The sequence below is a fragment of the Sceloporus occidentalis genome, unplaced genomic scaffold (genome assembly GCF_023333645.1).
Source record: "Sceloporus occidentalis isolate IW3139 unplaced genomic scaffold, rSceOcc1.0.p SCAF_100, whole genome shotgun sequence".
NCBI classification, from domain to species: domain Eukaryota; kingdom Metazoa; phylum Chordata; class Lepidosauria; order Squamata; family Phrynosomatidae; genus Sceloporus; species Sceloporus occidentalis.
The window spans coordinates 2,350,073-2,371,005 of record NW_028317080.1 but is presented as its reverse complement, the minus strand read 5'-3'; the positions used below and the strand labels follow the sequence as shown (position 1 = coordinate 2,371,005).

Below are 20,933 nucleotides of genomic sequence, written 5' to 3'. Positions count from 1 at the left end.
GAAGCAGGAGGCAAGAATAATGCAGATAGATTTGCGGGGTGCAGAAACACTGTTCTTTATTTTCTATTCCAAAAGAACATGGCAAAGGGCTGCCTTGGACCCGTGTAAGGGCCGGCTCTGCTTAAGGTAATGACTATATTCCACATGCACATTTTTTTCCATTTCTCTCTTGACATGCACCTCTGCCACATCAGCTCCTACTGTTAGGCATCACTGGGGATTGAACAGCAACCCTGCCTTTTTGTGGGCACTATACTTAACCAGCAGGTGGCTTTAGGGTTGCTGCCTCCCTATTGACTGTGGCTTCATGCTGCCTCTGCCTCACCTGGGGCTTGCTAGGTGATCATTGCCCTATAATCTTCCTCGGCATGCTCTGCAGACCCCTTGGTGTCCCAAAGCTAGTGTCTACAGATGGCGCCACAGAGAAAGTGAGAGGCAAAGGTAGACAGCCGTCTGCAACTGGACACAGCAACACCTGTCTGTCTTGAACACAGTCCCGAGACTGATCCAGCCCTTGCACATGGACTCCTACCTGACCTGGCACCCAGGCCACTGACACCTAGTTCTCCGTTGGACACCAAAGAAAAATACAGTGATATTTGTTCCCAATTTTTACATATCCAAGCCCAGTGACACAATTTATTTTCTTTTGTTTCTCTTACCTGCAGGATAGAATATTTTTCTGGAAGGTGAACCTTCTGTGGCTGAACATATGTTCATGTAGATACTTAAAAGAATGTCCATCATCTATAAACAGCTCTCCGTCAGCTGAACCCTTGAATCAGAGGATACACACAGTATTAATATGTTTTATTAAGATAAATATGTCCATGCTCTACACAGAAAAATACATGATGCAAGACTTAACGGGGCAATTAGCCTTCAATTAACTAAGTATATTAATAGTTGCACTGCAAAGTAGGCCCACAAGTGCTAAAATACTAAAATATGATAATGGTATTAAACTATTATGTAAACACACTGGAAAGCTATTGTATTTCAACTTCCTCTGAAGGCCACTTTCCAATGATTAGGAGAAGGAGATAAGCTCGTAAAACCAGGACCTGCTTCTGTACCAGTTCATCTTAACATGTGCTAATCTTATTGCCATATTGTATCCTGGCAATTATAGTTAGAGTTAATTTTCACTATGCCTATGTTGTAGTAGCAGTACTGAATCTGCTAGTGTTCTATAAACAATTGTAATGTAATTAAGGGGATGCTGGATTTTTATGCCTCCCCAAAGAAACATCTAAATTCTGTGTATTAAGTCACTATGTTTGTGAGGCCATGGTAGAGACATAAGGCAAGCAAGTAAAAGGTCATGGCATTAAGTGAGGAGCAAAAATATGAGAACAGCCAGCACTTGCTATCCTTATGCCTTCTGTCTTCTTTCACTCATTTGGGGTAATAAGTGCTGTATTTAAGAGACATTGTGTATAACAAATAACAAAAGGTAACAAGAGACCATAGTTCCAGCATTCATGTTATAGGGTAAGAGACGGACATCTTGCCTTGGAGTCCAGAGCTATGTGTAACTTGTAAGGACTTCCCTCCATCCAGCCTGTTGATTTTCCCACAGTGCAGTGCATGGGTATAATGGAACCACCTCGCTGATAAACTGGAATCTGCAAGACAGTTTAAGGAATTAAGCACAAAATATAATTCATTAACCACCATGAAGTTTCCATACTGGGTAGAGGCTTTTATTTGTACAGGAAAAAGGCAGAATCAACGTTTTTCACACTATGGACACTATCCTTCTGAGCTAATCCACTTCCCGGCTTCTGCGGACAGTGGAGGTCATGGACAGGTTGGGGGTTCCCTTCATTTTCCCTTTACCTGCCAGGGAGCTGTATAATCAATGGAGGTGTGGACTCCCACATGGCCACACCATGATACGCTGCAGCTGGGAGCTGCAAGGTAACTCCAGGGCCAGCCCAAGACACTGTGCTGCCTGGGTCCAAGGAAGAAATGCTGCCCCTTACCATAAACATGGCTACCAAAACCATGCTCACATTCATTATGCTACATCATTATTAATAAATTCACTCTCTCATGCTCTTTCACTCAGGGCTACTATAAAGGGGGTCCAAGTGGCCTGGCTGTCTTGGGGGGGCCTGCTTGGGAGACAAAGTCTTCTTCTATTTTTTCTAAAAGAAAAAAAAAACAATTGGAAGAATGGAGGCTGTCCCTGTGACTACATCCTTTTGTGGAAGTGCACCGGGAGGCCAGGTTCACGGAGAAGAAGATGAAGAAAGAAGACAGAAGAAAAAAGTCAGAAGCAGGACGCAAGAATAATGCAGACAGGTTAGCGGAGAAAGAGAGGTACAGAAACACTTCTCTTTCTCCACAACTCTATCCCGAAAGAACATTGCTTGAGGTGACAAACTGCCACCTGTGTCCTTCAGCTCTTCAGGAAAGGTCCCAGCCCTCCCCACCCCTAGGCACACTCTCACAACAAAGGTGTTCCTTGAAACGTTGGAGGTATTGTATGTGAGCTGCACTCACCTCTTCTAAAGTTACTCCCACTTTCTGTTTATGAGGCCCCCTGATGCACTCGTAGTTTCGAAAGTTGTACCAGCGCTACATACAAGAGAAGATTACAAATGTGAACAAGGCATGCCAGACAGCCATCATGTGCAAAAACATTCAATCTTAGTCTTGTTATTATCAAACTAGTTATTACCGTATTGTTTACTATTTTATAAAAATTGGGAATGTAGTCTTTGGAAATAAAATAAAAATATTATTATCCTGATGGGTAATAGCAATAGGTTATTAATACTGTACCTCTCCAGAACCAGGAAACAGCACATCCAGAGAAGAGGTACCAGAATCCATAACTGGCACAATCAAAAGGGCACTACCTGGGAGAAGACACATATCTGACTGACTTGCTGGAGTTAAACAATACGCTTGTTAATGCAGCATGGTCTTTACTATTAAGATTTTAGATGTTTGTGATAACATCTAATACGCTTTTAGTGATTAGACTATATGAAAAGGTGGCGGGTTGCTGATATATGGGGCTGATATGTCATGACCTTTACCAACAAAAAGTCGCACCCATGAATGTGTATTCAGTACTCTGATTGCAGGCTTATAACAGAGTTGAGGTTTGGTTCTGACAGCAATGTCCTGTTTGTTCTTAAAACACACAATTCAAAATAGTGCCTAACAATAAGAGCATTGGCCTGAATGAAAGCATAATCTTTTCTCCATATTTATTAAAGGGATATTCCAGTATCCCAGGCAGCTGGTGCTTACCTTAAGAGCAAGCTGCAGCTCCAGAGCTGCATAGGAACGTCTTCTCCATGGTACAACATTTCATGCTGCATTTTGGATGTTTTAAGAAACACTTGAACTTGAGCATTTGGCCGTATCTGCACAAGGGGTTTGGATAGACACCCCCCGAGAGTGCTTGCCACGCTAGCGCTGGAGCTGACAGGTCGTAAGCATATTACTTGACAGGAGATGTGTTCTGTCAAGCATGGCAAATATATGGCAGGGAAAGAGACAAATGCATTCTGCAGAATCCCCTCATGAATTTGCAAGGGGGAAGATTCAAAAGAGACCACATAGCTTTCATAAGCATTAAAAAGTGCATATAATGGTTAGAGTGTCCCTCTAACCCTTTCAGTGCTAACCACGTATGTGATATGTGATTGAAAAAGTGGATCCCAAGAGGCAACCAGGTATCTCATATGTAGTGGCATTGTAAGGTCCTCTCTCCTTGATCACTTGTTGACCACTTCTGTAGCATAGTGTAAGCTGCCGATCAGCTCCCGAGTCATTGGTTTCATGTGTTCTGAATTCTGCCCTTGTTTACTGGTACAGGCCCGTCTATCTTGGTCTTGGTTCCTCCTAGGTCCTGATAACATTAAATAGGAAGTAGTGCTGCCATATAAACTACATTCCAATTAAATCTGCATGTCACATTGATTCTCATGGATGACCAATGATTAAAATGTGAATTGTTAGGTTGTTTTTTAGGATGTTTACTCTTTATTTTCAATTGTGGGGCCGATTTAATTTGTTAGCTCATGCAGTCTGGAGTGTGCAGTATGTTGCAGAATTAGGTATTTACCTACCTTGTCAAAAAGTTGAGCCTATTACACACAAAAAATGTAATTGTTTGTGGAATCTGGAAAAACAAGCCTTTCAAAAAGATCTAATAACACAACTCACCTAACATGTACTGGTTCTCTACATCAAACGTTTCTGGGTGCTTGGGAAATTCTGCCCATAGAGGCCTGCAAGTAATGGGAAACATTATTTAATTGGTGGTATTGGTGGTGAAAGTGAAGGCACTGGACACAGATATTATTATTACCCACCTCATCACTGGTTCAGCATTCACATGGGCCTGGTAGAAGAGCAAGTACCAGTATGGAAGCAAAATATAGCGTTCCTCTATGGCCTTCCTAATCAAACAAGTGGTGCTTTCTCCAAATAGCCAGGGTTCACGGCGATGGCTGTCACGGATAGAGTGCGCACGGAAGAAAGGTTGGAAAGCACCAGCTTGGTACCAGCGGACAAGGAGCTCAGGTTCTGGGTCACCAAAAAAGCCACCAACATCAGCTGTGAGCAAAGTCATATTATAGAAAATTATTTAATGAAGACAACGGAATAATCTGCCCCTCTAGCAGCCTCAATAATGGAAGATAATGGAATAATCTGCCCCTCAACTCTTAGTTGTAAGTGTAGCACTCCCTGTCAACTGATCTACAATTCCTGTGTAAAAAGCCTTGAATACTCTATAATTACTGTTTACAGAACCTGGCTAGTGTCCTCGCCTTGACTGATACTGACCTCAAATTATCTGTTAATCCATTATACAAAAACAGTTTGCTCAACAAATCCTAATCAAAATCAAAAAGTTTGTGCAAAGAACACATTTTAATTCTGGGAAATAGCTGAATGAAATGTATGTGTGTTTTTGTTAGGTCTCCTAGATTGATTTTTTTTTGAAAGTGCTATTCAGAATTTGATAAACATCTAGTATGGAAACCATTACCAAAACAGGTTTAAGTTCTAGACTAATGAGATATTTTTAAAAAATTATTACAAATACATGAATGCCTTGCCACTTACCTCCACAGAAGGAAATCCCGGTCACATTCAGGGTGAGCAGCATTGGAATGGAGATTTTCAGGTAGTCCCATTCTGCCTTGTTGTCTCCAGTCCAAACAGCACCTAACATAAGATACAAATATAATGATTTACACAAAATCAAAAAGAACGATGTAACAGGAAGGGGGTTATTCATTGTCCACCATTGCACAGAACAGCTAGCAAAGCAGCTATATACCCACTATTAAAATAATAAAGACTTGCTAAAAAAGAACAGACCAGCCTAATATTAAAGTCAATTGCAGTTGGGAGTCTATTTTGCATCAATTGGTAAACAATTATATCTAGAAAATTAAATGTTGGAAAATAAGGCTTTTGAAGGCAATCGGAGAATAATATGAATATTGTATTTGCGAGTTAAGCTGACATTGTGCGGTAAAAGCAAGGAAGGAAAAAGGAACAGTGAAACATATACACAAACATTTTATATATATAAATAATGTGTAAATGTATGTTTTATGTAGTCTATTTTTTTGGACCAGGTACCAAGTACATACCAAGTGCACATCTGGCAGGGACAGCAGCGAGAGAGGTGAAGTCTGTGCTGGCTGAGTCTCCCAACCTTCTCTGCTGATCACTTTTGCATCTCTCCTTTCCCGCAACTCACTTTATCTCTTGTCTTATATTGTTTTTCTGTCTTCTTTCCTCGTCCACTTCTCCCCGGTATCAGCTCCATTGACCAGTCCTTCTGGAGCGCTTCCGCATTCCCCCATTCCTCCAAACGGGGGAGAGGGAGTACACAGAGACACTGCGCTTTTGAGGAAGCACTGCAGGAGGCCTGGTTAACAGAGCTGATACCAAGAAGAAGCTGACAAAGAAAGACAAGAACAAGAAAAGGCAAGAGAAGAAGCAAAACTGCGGGAAAGAAGACAGGGACACAGAAGTGGTCGGTAGAGAAGGTACGGAGAGCCAGCTGGCACAGACTTCACTCTGCACGTAGATTTTTAAATTCCATTGCCAAGAGAGTTAACGTTTGCCCGGCAATAATGCCCAAAGTGGTTCACCTCAGTTAACCTACGGGGCAGTGATAGTTGGTTAAAGGGCAATACTGAGCTGATAAATGTTATTTGCTGGATGTTAAGCAGCAAGGGTAGTTGGACGATGTCCAAAATGCCAAAATGGAGAAGTTATGTGTGAGAAAAACCTTATGATCCAATAGCTTGTAAAACCACCTTTCGCACCAATAACTTGTAATCGTTTTCTGTGTGACTTTATCAGTCTCTCACACCATTATGGAGGAATTTTGGCCCACTCCTCTTTACAACGTTGCTTTCTTAAGGTCCCACCTCAGCATTTTAACCAGGTTGAGGTCTGGACTTTACATACTTCTGAGACGGTCAGACAGCACCTTAATTGCACGAGTAGGGTTACCACCCAACACCCTCAAATGTAGCAAAGAATCACTAGGTGCTCAGCCATGTGAATACATTAGTGTAGTTTTATTTCCACAGGAGTGGCGTGGCGACGTTTCAACCTAATAGGGTTTTTCTCAAGCCATGAGGTCTGGACTTTGACTGGGCCTTTGATTCTGTTGTAGATTTTCTGGTGTGCTTGAGATCATTGTTCTGTTGCATGACCCAAGTTAGGCTTTAGATGGGCAGATGGCCTCACATTTGACTCTAGAATACTTTGGTATATAGAGGAGTTCATGGTCAACTCAATGACTGCAAGGTTCCCAGGTCCTGTGACTGCAAAATAAGCCTGTGCTTGACAGTTGGTATGAGGTGTTTGTGCTGATGTGCTGTGTTTGGTTTTCACCGAATGTGCCGCGGTTCATTATGGCCAAACATCTCCAATTCGGTCTTGTCAGTCCAATGGACATTGTTCCAGATGTCCTGTGGTTTGTTCAGATGTAACTTTGCAAACCTAAGCTGTGCTGCCATGATCTTTTTAGAGAGAAGAGGCTTTCTCCTGGCAAACCTTCAAAAAAAACATTTCTGTTCTATCTTTTTCTAATTTTATTGTCATGAACTTTAACATGTAACATGCTAACTGAGGCCTGTAGAACCTGAGGTGTAACTCTTAGGTTTTTTGGCAATTTCCCTGAGCATTGCAATGTCTGATCTTGGGGTGAATTTGATGGGAGGTCCACTACTGGGAAGATTGGCAACTGTCTTGAATGTTTTCCACTTTTGAATAATCTTTCTCACTGTAGAATGATGGACTACGGAAATGGCCTTATAACCTTTCTCAGATTGATGGGCAGCAACTATAGCTTCTCTGAGATCTTTGATTATGTATCTCATCATTGCCATTGTGTAAATACACACCTGAATGCTCCAGACCAGCAAACTGCTTTTATAGAGGTGGTCACACTTGCTGATGATCAATAAGTCAAAGGCACTTGATAAGCAGCATCTGCCTTCTTCTTAGTATCATAATTCATATGGAAGCAGTAAAGATTGACTTAGTTTTTCTCACATGGCTATGTATAATATGTATAATATGACATGCGTTGTTCATCTCAGAGTGTATTTACCTAATTGTTAGACCTGACAATAATGAATTATTGTAACAAGTTGCTTAGTTAGGGCTATAGATACCCTATGAACCCTTCGTCTGTCCCTAGGATAGTCTCCAGCCTCAGGAGGCTAATAGATGGATCCTTGTCTTAGATCACAAAAGGATTGTGAAGAACAAATTAAACATTTTATTGTTGTAAAACATAACCTTATATATCCACATAATTGCATTACCATTGAAAAACAGGTACATGTAGACAACCCAACCTTAATTCCCTTTTAGCTACTGAATCTCCACCTGGCAGCAATCCTGTTAATGGGATTAGTTCACACAATGGAGTTCATGCCTGGGATATCTTTGTTTGGCAGTCAGGCTGGAGCCATCTCAGTTATTATGTCCAAATATGTAAAACCATAGAATTCAAAAAGGGTGTACTTTCACAAGACTGGATGTAGGGTTTTGGAAAAGTGACAGGTCTGCTTCAATTCTTACTTGAATTAAAGTGCCAAAGGGGAAATGAATGAACGGCTTCTGTACATTTGGTAATCCAAGCATTAAACCTAGAACTGTTTTCTGTTAAATTATACATGTAATGCTCACTTTACACCATAGCTTAGATGCCTCAGCTGAAAATGAACATGTCTAACGTGAAAATCCAGAAACCTACCATATCTCTGGGAACCTGCAAAAAAAGACCTTGTAAGTACAAACGGTCTTTCTTGACCTCCGGACCGCTGAGTCAAACCTTCTGAAGTGGACATTTGCTACAGGAACAAAAAAATAATATGTAATTGAGCACTACGTTCACAAATGTTGGAGAGCTTGTTGTAGTAATTATTAGGAGCCACGTGCAAAAAAAATATATGATGTAACACTGTTGCTTGAGGGACAGAAGTCTCGCCAGACATGTACTAGTTACTTCATCAATCTTTAACACAGTTTCATAAATATTTTAAAGTCAATGCTGATAAAGTCTGTTCCTCTTTCATTAGTCATAGTGTCCATGACGAAAACCATTGTTTCCCACGCGACGGTATAATATGGAGTCAGGGCTAAGATAACAGAGCTAGAACACATGCAAGTAGCTGATTTGCAGCAGCCTGGAAACATTACATTACATTGCAAAAATTAGAACAGTTTTATAAAAGCGGACAGTGCAACATTTTTGAAAAGTAATTTATAATCTGGTAAAATGTCTCATATATTGCGCTTTAAAATTGTTTTCTCGTTAAAACTGATTTAACAGCCCTGTTAGGTTATGTCTCATCTTGTTATCTTTCAGAATATTAAACTGCGGTTGAAAAATCGAATGCATGTGGCAAAAAAAGCACTAGCGTCCATATAAAATCTCCAGTAGGCATTAAAAAACAGGATTTTTTGAAACATGAATTCATCAAATCAAGGCGAGCTATGCACAACCTTTACATTTTATTTTACACATCAGTGTCTTCTGTACCTGGTAGAATCCATAGAGGTTATGGACGTCTCGGTGCTCCCAGCCTTGGTGATGCAATGCAGACTTCGGCATCGTGACCTCCGATTCCTCAAACACAGAGGGCTCGTTCATATCATTCCATACAAACAAGATATTTGTGGACCCCTAGTACAAAGTTTGACACAATGGGACATCAGATGATCATTTGTCCAACACTACCTGCTCTGCTAATTTGTACTTCGCTTACTATCCTAAAAGTAGAGCAAAACACTCAGCCGCAAAGGGCCTATGTTCTAAACAACAGCAACTGACAGAGACGTTTTCTGTCCAAGCCACAGCCACAAAATCGGGGGGGTAGATCAGGATCCCCAATGTGCTGGTACTCAATGGAGCGGTTACAAGGGAGATCTCAGATCTCTCTAATCAGCCCATTTACACTTTGGGGGCTAGCCTAAAACAATACAGCCTCCATAAAAAAGCCAAGGGTGCTGACCTGAGTCAGCTGTAGGGAAGCTCCCAAGGCAAGTGGCTAACAGCCTAGCCAATGGAAGGGAAAGCAAAGGCTCTAAGCTGTACCTATTAGCCAGGATTTGCTTGGCTATAGCATTAGTTCATACGATTTCCAGTAGAAGTAAATAACCAGGTTCATTTCCTAATAAATAGACCTGCCATAGGGCATGGTAGGAATGAGCAGATTCCATTACAAGTTCTCTTGAAATGTTTTGTTAGCAAAATAAAGATACAGATCATAATATAATGGTGACATAATCATAATGGCACTTACTTTATAGACATCTAGCGCAAATTGAGATGAATACCAGTCTCGTGCAGCCGGGTTTGTGAAATCCAAGTAACTAGAGGAACCTGAACCAAAAGGAAAACTTTAGAGATTAGAGCAAGGCTGGAGCGCCGCAACCTCACACGAGTTGTAGGTCTTAACCAAACACTGATGCAAAAGTGGGATTAGTCCAGTTACCCTGCAAGGGAAATCACCCCATAGACAATGCAAGTAACAGGAGGCCACTTAACACAATTAGAAGGGGCCACAATTCAATCTTACACAATAAAGCTCTGGAATGGACTCCTATGGACCACACGTACTGTGGAGACCTTTAAGAATAGACTGGATTACATTTGGTAAGAAAGGGTCTTAATTACACATAGTATTTGTTAATCAAGGGAGTTATTCTGACTGCCCATGGAGCCGGTAAAGAATTTCATTCTTGACAAATCCAAATTTTATTTAAAAGTTTTTTCTTCTTTATCTTAAAAAAGGATGATCTTGAAGGATATATGGTTTATTTTTCTTTAAGCTTACTAGCTATTTAAAATCTGGTTCCGGACAGACCCACACTGAAAATGAAATATGTAATATGCCGATCATAATTAGGCTTGCCTGTTGAGAAAGGGGAAGAAAACCTTGGAATATTGGCACACTTTGGGTGCACGGGTGAAACTTGGTGGCATGATCAACATATTACATTTAACATCAAATGTAACTTAAAATGTAGTGCTGCTGTACCTTTAAATTACGTAACACCTAAAGGGTTATGTTTTTAACAACTAGAATATGTAATATGTAGAGAGAGAGAGAGAGAGAGAGAAAGAGTTGATAATTATTATAATCAGTTGCACATTATAAAATAATCTATTTAAAGTGATGAGCCGGGGCTGTCCACCTGACACTTCAAGCTGGCTGAAGATGACGGGGTTCACAGCCTGATATTGTCATTGTTCAAATACCAAAAGTGTAAAATGCAAAGTCAACATAAAGAAATGTTTACATGCAATTGCAATATGGGTTATTGTATATGTAATTACTATGAATCAACTGACATTTTAGAAAGAGGACTTTATATAATGTTTGTTGTACGTTTGTTATTGGAGAGGGCATGAGGTGAATCTGCGTGAATACCCGGTACCCTTAATGCTTGCCTGCTGCCAACTCTGCTGTAAGGTGGGTTATATAACCTTAGAAAAGAATAAGGCATACTTCTCACCTGGCCAACAGTTTCCCACAAAGTCCTGTCCTTCTCTCGTCTTCACAAAGAATCCTTTATCTTTGGCTAAAGTATACAAAGTATAATTTGGATCGACCTTAACGTGAGGATCAGAAATGACAACCAGCTAAAATGCAAAGAAGGCTTTTTAAAATGTGAATAGGGACGGCAAAACAGCAACATTTTCAGTAATGTCCATAGACAAAAAAAATCTTATGTATACAGATACTATGTTTCAATTTAAAGGGGTACTAAAACCAGCCTTCCTTTTGTTACCAATAGGCTCCTTCAACTCCTGAGGCTGCCAGCGTTCCATACGCACACAACTCTTTAAAATGTGACTTTTAGTTATTTTCATACATAAAATAGGCATACTGTAATGCTGATTGTATAAAGAGAAACTTGATCAAGTTTGGACAAGTTTAAGGATCCTGAAAATTGATGTACAGGCTACGGACCATTTTTAATGCATGTTAGAAACGACCGGCTGGCTTTCTAATCCTTATAGGCTTGGGTTTCTTACCTTGCGTCTTTTCTCGCGTAGTTTTTCCTGCATCCGTTCTGGACTGTGGAATCTCTCCGGATCCCAGGTAAAATACCGCTTCCCGTCAGTGTGCTCGATATCTAACCAGATGACATCATAGGGGATGTTGTGTTCATCAAAGCCTGAATCCACTGCCTCCACATCGGCTTCATCCTCATAGTTCCAGCGGCACTGGTGATATCCCAGAGAGAATCGCGGAGGGAGCGACTGAGTGCCTAAAATACACATAATTCTACTGTAAACCCCACAATCCGGTGTGCCTGGTTTCAAGAGATTCAACATGTATGATAAATAAGTTAACATATAGATATAAACTAAACCATTACATAAAGGGTCATTTGCCGGCAATTTTGATAGCACAATGTATAGAATTTCTTTGTGTTCGTGCACCAACCCATTTTTTCAATGATTTTGTTGTATTAGGACTCTATTACTTCTCCAAATATAAATCTACTGCCGTAAACCTAAAATATTTTATATATATTGTATATTTTTGGGGTTAGTAATCACAAAATGTTGTAGATTTATTGAGTGGCGTAACTGGTGGAGGTATACACTAATTTGTTGCTTACTTGTATGTACAGATGGGTAATTTCAGCAACTCTTCAAAATGTTTATTAAACTGCTTTTTTGGGTGTGTTTTACTTTTTGTGTATATTTGCAGGTTCCGCAAAATAAGCCCTCCATTTTACCAAACAGGGGCCTAATTGATTGAGTCTGGAGATTGCTTTACATTGCAGGATAGTCTCCGTGGATTAAAAGGCAGCATAGTCGCACTGATTCAGCTCCATGGCACGCAATGCTCTGGTTTAACTCCTTAGATCCATGGTAGGACGGGACTCGCAGAGATTGGGGTACTTTAATGTAGCTAAGAGGTGGGCTAAGCAATATATGGCCATATAGTGTCCTCAAGTACCATTTGTTGGGCGTGCGCTGATTCCTTGCTTTGTTAGCTCGGAACAATAATTAAGACAATTACCTGTCAACTGTGCATACTGTTTGAACACATCCTGAGGCGTAGGGCCCATCATCAGGAACGCATCCACTATTCCACTCTCGGACATCCATCTGACATTTAACTGGGGGATGGCTCTCTGCTTTTGTGTGCGCGCTGAAGCCTTGGAGAAGAACAGATAAAGATGTTAAGTCTGGAGCACTTTATTCCCAAATTACATTCAAGTACGCAATGTGTGATTGATCTTAAACACTTTACCATATAACATATAGATTGTCTGGCTGCTCCTTTACTTTTGGTATTGGCCCAAACTGTGCGTTATTTTATATTCATCATAACCTGATTCTCATTGCATGTACTTCTGGATAAGGTGGCTACTATAAATCATCTACATTTTCTTTGGATTAAAACATAACGAATGAAAGCCAGAGCCTAGGCTTGACATGCACATTTTGTCTTTGCAGCAATGTTATCTGTACGTTTAACACCTGGAGAGCTGCCTTGGAGTGGATTTCCACCAGTGTCTCGGAGGAGTTTAGCCAGAAGACGCCACAAGTGTGTGAAGGTTTGTGAGCCAAGAGAAGGGGCACAGATCCATATATACCCATTTTGTCAGCTACACGGTACCCAAACACATCCAGATTGTACAGACGATATGCCTCACTCTCCCTAGAGGTAAAAACAAAAAGACATAGGTACCTATCCAAACCAAATGTTATTGTGGGCAAATAGGATTGTGCCTCAGTGAAGACAGCATTGAGAATTAGGGCTAACCATAGATAACATGTAAAAAATACATAGTACAGTGCTGGCTACCAGTTTTTAAGGCAGTAAGCAAGACATTGATGTCTATTTACTAAAGGGACCGTTGACAAGAGAGCTTGTAGAGTGTAGTGTCAGTTCCTTAACATTATGAAGCCCCACAGCTACAGGAAGAGCTTGGCTGCTCCTGTATAATGCATAATTAAATTAGTAATATTTCTCCAAAGTGTCCTCACCCATTAAATGATGCATTATGCCGGATATGCTGCCCTAGATGGAGAAACCTGCTGGCACAGGCCCTTCATAATGAATAGGAAAGTGAGAGTGCCAAAACCACAATTCTCCTGCAAACTCACCCTTTAGTGAATAGACCACCATTCACATGACTAGACATACATATGTGGTCCCTCTACATGTTTCGCGAAGAGGCTCTATAATTGGCTGGTGATTGCTACGGTTCCATGGCAGTCTTCTGGCTTTTGATTGGTGGGGGGTGGTATTTAAATTTACCCAATCCCTGCCAGTTCTGCCCACTCCTGGCTTGATCTCCCCTATACCTGTCCTTAGTCCATGGACCAAAAAGGAATTTTGGTCACAATTAACCAGATTGGTATTATTGTTTATATGAAATTGCCCTATTAAAAAAAACCAATAATACTACTTACTGTATTCTCTCGAACATAGGCCATTTCCACAAAAGAGCAGAGCTTCCGCTCACACTCACTCCCAACTGCAGAAACAGGGAGAGGCTGTCCCAGTGACTACGCTCTTTTGCGTAAGTAACCTAAGAAGCCCCCGTTCCTCCAACAGCTCGGCTCTTTTGCGGAAGCGCGCCAGCAGTCAAAACTGAACCCAGGGAGACAAGCAGAAGACAGACAGTGGAAGATACATGAAAGAAGTCAGAAGAAGAAGATGCAAGAGAAGAAGCTGAGCCGCATGAAAGTTATTATTTTCTCTTTTGGGGCATATGCCCTATTCTGCCTTATGAGGACGGCTGAGAATGACACCAATGCACATGTATACACGATAAATCAGTTCCATCCAGGAAACCCTTATGAGGCCACAAACACAAAGGCTGTAGGGAATAAATCATCTTACCCGGTGTCTTGTAGTCTGTGAGTATCTGCATGTTCTGGAATTCCGTATACATATTCAAACCCATGCAAAGAAAAATCCAGACCCACTGAGGTTGGCCCTGTGTGACATGAATTGCCAAGGTGTTCAATTGGCAGTATGAGCATTTTTTATTTTATTTACTGTATAGTAATATGTAGTTTTACCATTGGCTTTAATGTCCAGAAAACTTGCAAATCTTTCTTTCCAGAGTCCAGACTCATTCTGGAACAAAAGAAAAAAATGGTAGACCAAGTGAATCATATAGAAGCCTATGTGGAATGTACAAACAAATTAGGGTCTTATATTTAATAATATATCAGGGTTATATCAGCTTAACGCTTTTTCTCTAATACTTGGTGATATTGTTGGTTAAACATCCATCCATTCATTTATGCTGTGGTTTTCAGTGCAGATAGCTAAATGTTTTATATTCAAATATATATCAAAAAATACATTTTAAAGGAACAGTCAAAAGGTGCAAAGACGTAACACAAAAACATGAGAATGAGATTCTATAGCTGTGTGCATGAAGCTATTTTCCCAACTGACATGGCTCATCTGTTGAAATAAGGATACATGAGTTCCATAAGGTTAAGTTCAACTTAGTTTAAAGACCTTAAAATTAACTATTAATGAAGCACATGAATCTCTTTACTGCATACAAGGTTCTTTTACTTGCCATCAATCAATATCATTTTACTCAAAAACAACACACAAGCATGGGGTGCTCCCCCTTTAATCAGGAAGGTTTATTAAAATGTATTACAAACGCTGGCAACAATCTTATTGGGAACAACCAGTGTACACTTCCTCATAAGTGTGCTTTGGGTCCCAAAATACCCTAAGCTAATCAGGTCACTATAGACCCAGGTTACTAAATAGGTCATTTAAAATGAATTAAGGAAGATCCAGGAAGCCCTGTAGAAGCCAAGCCAGGCTTCAGCTAGTCAGGTGGCTCAATCACTACTAAAGGTCCCACTGAGCTAGAGAGAAGAACCACTGTTGTCTACTAAATGTGATCTTGAAACAGGTACAGCTGGGAAATTTCTGAACCCAAGAACAGAATATTTCATATAGCAGGACTGGGCAACAGCTGGCGATGGGTTATAACGCCCATGGTTTGTATGGAACATGAGAAAGTGACCTATTACAAAAAAAGGTATATACATATCTTCTTCTCTTTACCTGAGCTGAATCCTGAGAGTCGTTTCCCACACTGAGAAAAAATAAAATAAAATATAACAATAGAATTAAACTAGAATTAAGCATCATGTCGCAACCCAAGAAATGTCAACACAGAATGCGCACATTTACTGAACAAATAATTGATATGGAGTGACGGATGTGAGTTCACAACAGAGTTCTTGTTTCCTGGTGTGAAGAGCTATTTTATTGTCGGTCTAATGTGAGGGGTCTAAGGTGGATGATTTTGATTGTTCTTACATAGGAGATCCTCCAGGGGAAGAAGCTTTTCAAAATAGTGTGTGTTATGTTTCTAGATCTGTTATCTTAGCCCAATCCACTAGACAAACACCATGATTCCTTTTCATATCGCCTTTGGGACACGATAAAATGGCTCAATCTTAGCCAACCAAAGAAATCTATGGAGGAAAGATAAGATATTGGATAAGCATTCTCTATGGATCTTCCCCTTTCATTGTAAGCAAGCTTGTGTATGAAACATTGTAGTCTAGGGCTATAGGTTAAGCAGCAGAGGATAATAAAGTGAAGGAATTTAATCACACACAGGATAGACATAAGACCATCTTGAATCTAAAATAAGAGGTTTGCGTCTTTACATCGGGAAAACCCGACAGACTTGATGGGCTGAATGGTTCTTATCCGCTGTTTATGTTTCTGTGTTTCTATATCCACGATACAGCGGACACGTTCTCAGTTGGATATATGCCAATTTCTCATATTCATTTATTTACTCGTCCCCTGAGCTGTAGAGCTATATATATCCAGGAAACCGCATTCGTCCATCATCACCCATATGCCATTAAGTTTGCTTTTCCATCTAGCATATGATTTTACTCTTTTCTACTAGTTTTTCACCTCCCTGACTTCTGTTAAGTTCCACTGGCTTAGCAATGTGACTATTTTTATAGCCACTGTTTAGTTAGTTTTGGGTTTATTGTAACATCTCCCCCTTGGAAGCCATGGAAAAGAGTGTCAACATAGGTGATGGGTTCAGAACAAGTGGAGGAACTCTGTTTTCCTGAGCTATATAGTCCATAATGTTTAAACCATATATCTGACAAAATGTTTAAATAATCAGAAAAATTAAACATAGTTTTGTGCGGGTGGAAAGTCCACTTAATATCGTGGCAAAATAACACAAAATCATGTTCTCCTACCTTTCCTTGGGTGGGGAAAGCAGATGTTCGAAGTACAAAAGTCCCTGTGAGTTTACACTGATAAGGGGCTTGTTCTTGTGTGTTATGGAGATGGAGAAAGGCTGAGCAATGATGTGTAGCTTATATACCCCATGTGGATATTCCAGAACAACAATTCCTGATTCCCGTTTGGACACAACCAGCCTGAGAAGAAAGAGAATTACATAAATAAACACGTAAGTAAAATGAACAGTTTGTTACATCCATTTAAAATACATGAAACTGGTTGCCATTTGAACTGTGGGACTATTGGCCAATTCTGCCAATTCCCACTTATATAGTGTTTTATACCTGATCACACCTTACATCATGGCAGTGGTCTTTTCATTTATTTTCTTTACATGTATGTGAGCTGGACTGTATGGGGATGAAACCTCCTTCACTGTGTATGACAGCAAGCTAAGCTTAAAATGCACTGTTTAGCGTTTACCTACTAACCTCTCAGTGGCCGGCTCTCCCACCAACACATCAGGAACCTCATATCTTGGCCTCAATGGAGACACCTCATTGATTTTAAGCCTGAAGATACCACCCTTCAATGCAACCAACTCTACATGTAGAGGAACCTGCACAGGAACATGATCATTTTAGTTGTGTAGTTTATGCTTAAAGATGTAATATCTAGGAAAGAGACCGAAACTAAAATATATTTGGGGCATGTACCTTTAGTGCCACTCTTTTTGGGGCATTGTGACAGACAAAGTGCCCTTTGTGTAGGTTCCATTTTTGACCATGTTCTATTAATTGTCAAGAACCTTATCATGTAGATGTATATATCTGTGACTCCGTCTCATTGGGAAAGCAATACTTTCGGATTATGTATTTTGATTATTAGGTTGACAACCTCTATATTCAGAAACGGCACCATCAAAACATTAAAACCTCTGTCCATTCCTTTCAGGTAGAGTTTATGTCCTGTTGTCTCAACAAATGTCCCATTGCTTAGGATTGCCAGCAGCATCTTCATGCATGGTGGCCAAATTGGGCACTGAGTATGGAGAAAAGGGGGTCATGTTGAGTGCTCCTTGGACACAAAGCTCAGTGATGAGGGTGTGACATCGTATGAACGGCGAGTGACCTCATACACATTTAATGGTCCCAGCATGGAACCTTGGAAGGTTGGTAAGTACAGTATCTACCTGGTATCTACCAGGAGCAAAATGTTTTAGTCAGTTATACATTATGAGAACAATACCCACAAATCTCAGTGTCAGAAGGCTGGCAGTTTAACACATGCTCACCTTGGTTTCCTGGTGAAGGATTTGAAAAGTTGCACCTGAATCCTCAACCATCAGAGTATCCAGATGAGCGTGATAAAGGGACTGACCTGGTGGTAAGCATTTCTGCCTTCTGTACAGAAAGCATACACAATATCTAATAAATCACTGAGGACATTGTCTATATCAATAATCAATAACCTTAAATAAAAAAAAGAATGTCAAACTGCACCGACAGTATGCATTTTTTTGGGGCCATTCACCCAAAAATGTTTATTTACTATAACCTGACTGCCCCAAGTGGACCTGTATGTCTGAGGATTAAAGTAAAAAACTGTACTGTTAAATTGTTACCTGTAAAATCCAATCTCATTGCAACTCTTGAATTTGCTCTTGTCTTCAACAAGAACTCTGGAATTACAAATATATTGGTATTAAAACACTATTCTGTAAAGTAATGGTAGCTCTGATGGATTTGGATTTCTTACACTGTTTACAAACCCTGGGGTGTTTCAATCCATGATGTCATCATAACTTGAAAAAAAAATGTGCTTTTTACTATTTGGGGAAAATACATATGTAACATTCAAACACCTGCTAATGTAGTAATTTTTACATATTTATTTATAAAATTGAAGGGATTAACTCAGATATCAAGTTCAACATTTGCAATTTATCGGAAACTTAGTTCAAGACACACAAAAGGAAAATCCACTTGATCCCTTGCTACATTCTAAGAAGAGGTATTTTGTTTGAAAATTCTTATCAATCACTTATTTTTATAGTTGGGTCAGGCAGCATAGATTTGGCCTGGCCTAAAGCTTGTATTATTACAAATACACTCAAGTAGGACCGCAACTAACGATTATTTTCATTTTTTTTCCAATTAATCGGATAAAAAAAGAAATGTACATTTTTCATTTATTTAAAATAATTTAATAAACAAACAGGATGTTAAAAACAAACTTGTTTCTTGTTTTTATTTCCCAACCTGCCCCCCAGGTATGCACATAGGAGCCCAGGCTTGCCACAACGCCTCCCAGATATGTCTTTTAGCCCCCTGATATGTCACTCTGCCCTCCTCACATATTCTTTATACCCCCCTGATAAGCCACTCCGCCCTCCCCACAAATGCCTTATATACCATATATGCCTTATGCCCCCTGATATGCCTTATATCCCCCAGATATGCCACCCCGTCCTCCCCAGATATGCCTTATACCCACCATATGCCATAGCGCCTTCTGATATGCCACTTGCCCCCCCCAAATATGCCCCTGTGCCCCCCCGATATGCATTATAACCCCCTATATGAGGTCGGATTATAAAACCAGGGGTATTTTTCAGAGCATTTGCTCTGAAAAACCCTCATCTTATAATCGATAAAATCGATTCAAGTAATCGATAATGAAATTCATTGGTTGTTGCAGCCCTACATTTAAGCAATGGTACTCCAATTTGATTTATAAAACCCTTTCAGATGCCAAAAGTTTTTTCCTGTGGTTTGTTATGAAGTTCCAGGACATTAAGAATACTTATATATACATACAGTGTGTATATATATATGTATATATATACCGGTATATATATATATATATATATATATAAAGACAGACTTGGGTAACTCAGTAAGGCGAGGCACAGCAGAGGAGGGAGCAGGGACTGTATGTCATTGCATTGTTTTCAAATGGAAGAGCTCAGTAACGAATTCAATGGCTTTTTAAAGCTAAATTAATGGCAGAACATCCACTTACCTTCAAAGTAAAATACACTGTTGAATATAATTGATTAATAACCAGTGTCACCCCCTAGAGGGAATTTTACTGCGATTAACCCTTTAGGCTAAAAGCCATTTGGTTGTCGGTACATACCGTGCGTTGATGCAAATATCAGGTAATATAAATGATACAGAACCTGTGGCCGGTGACACTGTTTACAATAGTATGGATACCGCGTCGATTTGGACACTCATACATTTTCCTTTCTTTTTAAAATGAAGGCAATTTCCAGTCCGAACAGAAACAAAAGTCAGGGTCAGACGTTAAATAAGTTTGGAATATATCTGTCCCGACCCGTATTTAGTCCGGGATAATGTATATCAGTTTTTCTAGAGCTACAGCTGAAAAAGCCAATCAAGGTAACAATTCTTCATACTCTAACTCAGGGCTGCTCTGTACCCTCAAGTTAAACAGTTTATACTCCAAACGTTATTTACAAATTTTTGATATGCAAGAATTATCATCCTGTCCACTGAGTCTGTGGTACCGTGGGCTTTATTATCTAGTGTATGTATATATATATATATATATATATATATATATAGTGCTGTTAAACAATATGTCCTACCAGAGAACATAGATATCTGATTATCACAGTCAACCTATGCTTTGCTGACACTCAGTAGGTTAAAGGTTGATCATTACAACTCAAACTGAACTGTAATGAAGCTTGGCGAATGCTATTATAATAACCCCCTCTCCTGCATCGATAGCCCCGCTTGTCTTACCCCCCTAGAAGGTCATCTGGTGTAGAGGCCTGCCGAGGAAGTGGTGCAGACTCTGGGGAGCTCATAGTGTATTTGTGTGTCCCCTCTTCCAGGTTGTGTACTTGTTCCTGTAACCTCAGCAGTGACATCTAGTGGACCTGTATGTAACGTATGGTGAGTAAACATCTGGGGTGTCCAAGTACATGTCACTTTACAAAACTATTCCAACATAGTGAGAAAACGTGCAAGAAGTATGTCGGGCAACTATTGTCATCTCGTCCGTCATACAAGACTGGAGGTCTTTCTTTTATCGTGAGCATGACCTGATCCAAGCACTGCTTCTTGGTCTTATGTGCATACATGGTAGATCACGTGTCAGCGTTGGAAGCCTGTTCCAATGCAGCTTCCTTAGCAGCTGTGT

The 20,933-nt window shown here is 40.1% G+C and overlaps 1 protein-coding gene across 1 annotated transcript in view; it reads right to left on the bottom strand.

The window, feature by feature from the left end:
• The window catches only part of LOC149284053 (neutral alpha-glucosidase C-like), a 31,111-nt gene extending 10,450 nt beyond the window's left edge, over positions 1–20,661 (bottom strand). Inside the window, exons 1-22 of the mRNA XM_089497229.1 lie at positions 20,534–20,661; positions 18,382–18,438; positions 18,052–18,160; positions 17,249–17,376; positions 16,772–16,954; positions 15,597–15,627; positions 14,576–14,633; positions 14,394–14,490; positions 13,022–13,202; positions 12,558–12,696; positions 11,558–11,793; positions 11,035–11,161; positions 9,819–9,898; positions 9,056–9,199; positions 8,267–8,363; positions 5,098–5,199; positions 4,341–4,584; positions 4,192–4,256; positions 2,794–2,870; positions 2,512–2,586; positions 1,515–1,628; positions 663–775 (exon numbers count right to left, since the gene is read on the bottom strand). Of these exons, the coding sequence (XP_089353355.1) occupies positions 663–775; positions 1,515–1,628; positions 2,512–2,586; positions 2,794–2,870; positions 4,192–4,256; positions 4,341–4,584; positions 5,098–5,199; positions 8,267–8,363; positions 9,056–9,199; positions 9,819–9,898; positions 11,035–11,161; positions 11,558–11,793; positions 12,558–12,696; positions 13,022–13,202; positions 14,394–14,490; positions 14,576–14,633; positions 15,597–15,627; positions 16,772–16,954; positions 17,249–17,376; positions 18,052–18,160; positions 18,382–18,438; positions 20,534–20,661 (2,585 nt within the window). The remainder of the gene's footprint in view (positions 1–662; positions 776–1,514; positions 1,629–2,511; positions 2,587–2,793; positions 2,871–4,191; positions 4,257–4,340; positions 4,585–5,097; positions 5,200–8,266; positions 8,364–9,055; positions 9,200–9,818; positions 9,899–11,034; positions 11,162–11,557; positions 11,794–12,557; positions 12,697–13,021; positions 13,203–14,393; positions 14,491–14,575; positions 14,634–15,596; positions 15,628–16,771; positions 16,955–17,248; positions 17,377–18,051; positions 18,161–18,381; positions 18,439–20,533) is intronic.
• Between the last annotated feature and the right edge of the window lie 272 nt (positions 20,662–20,933).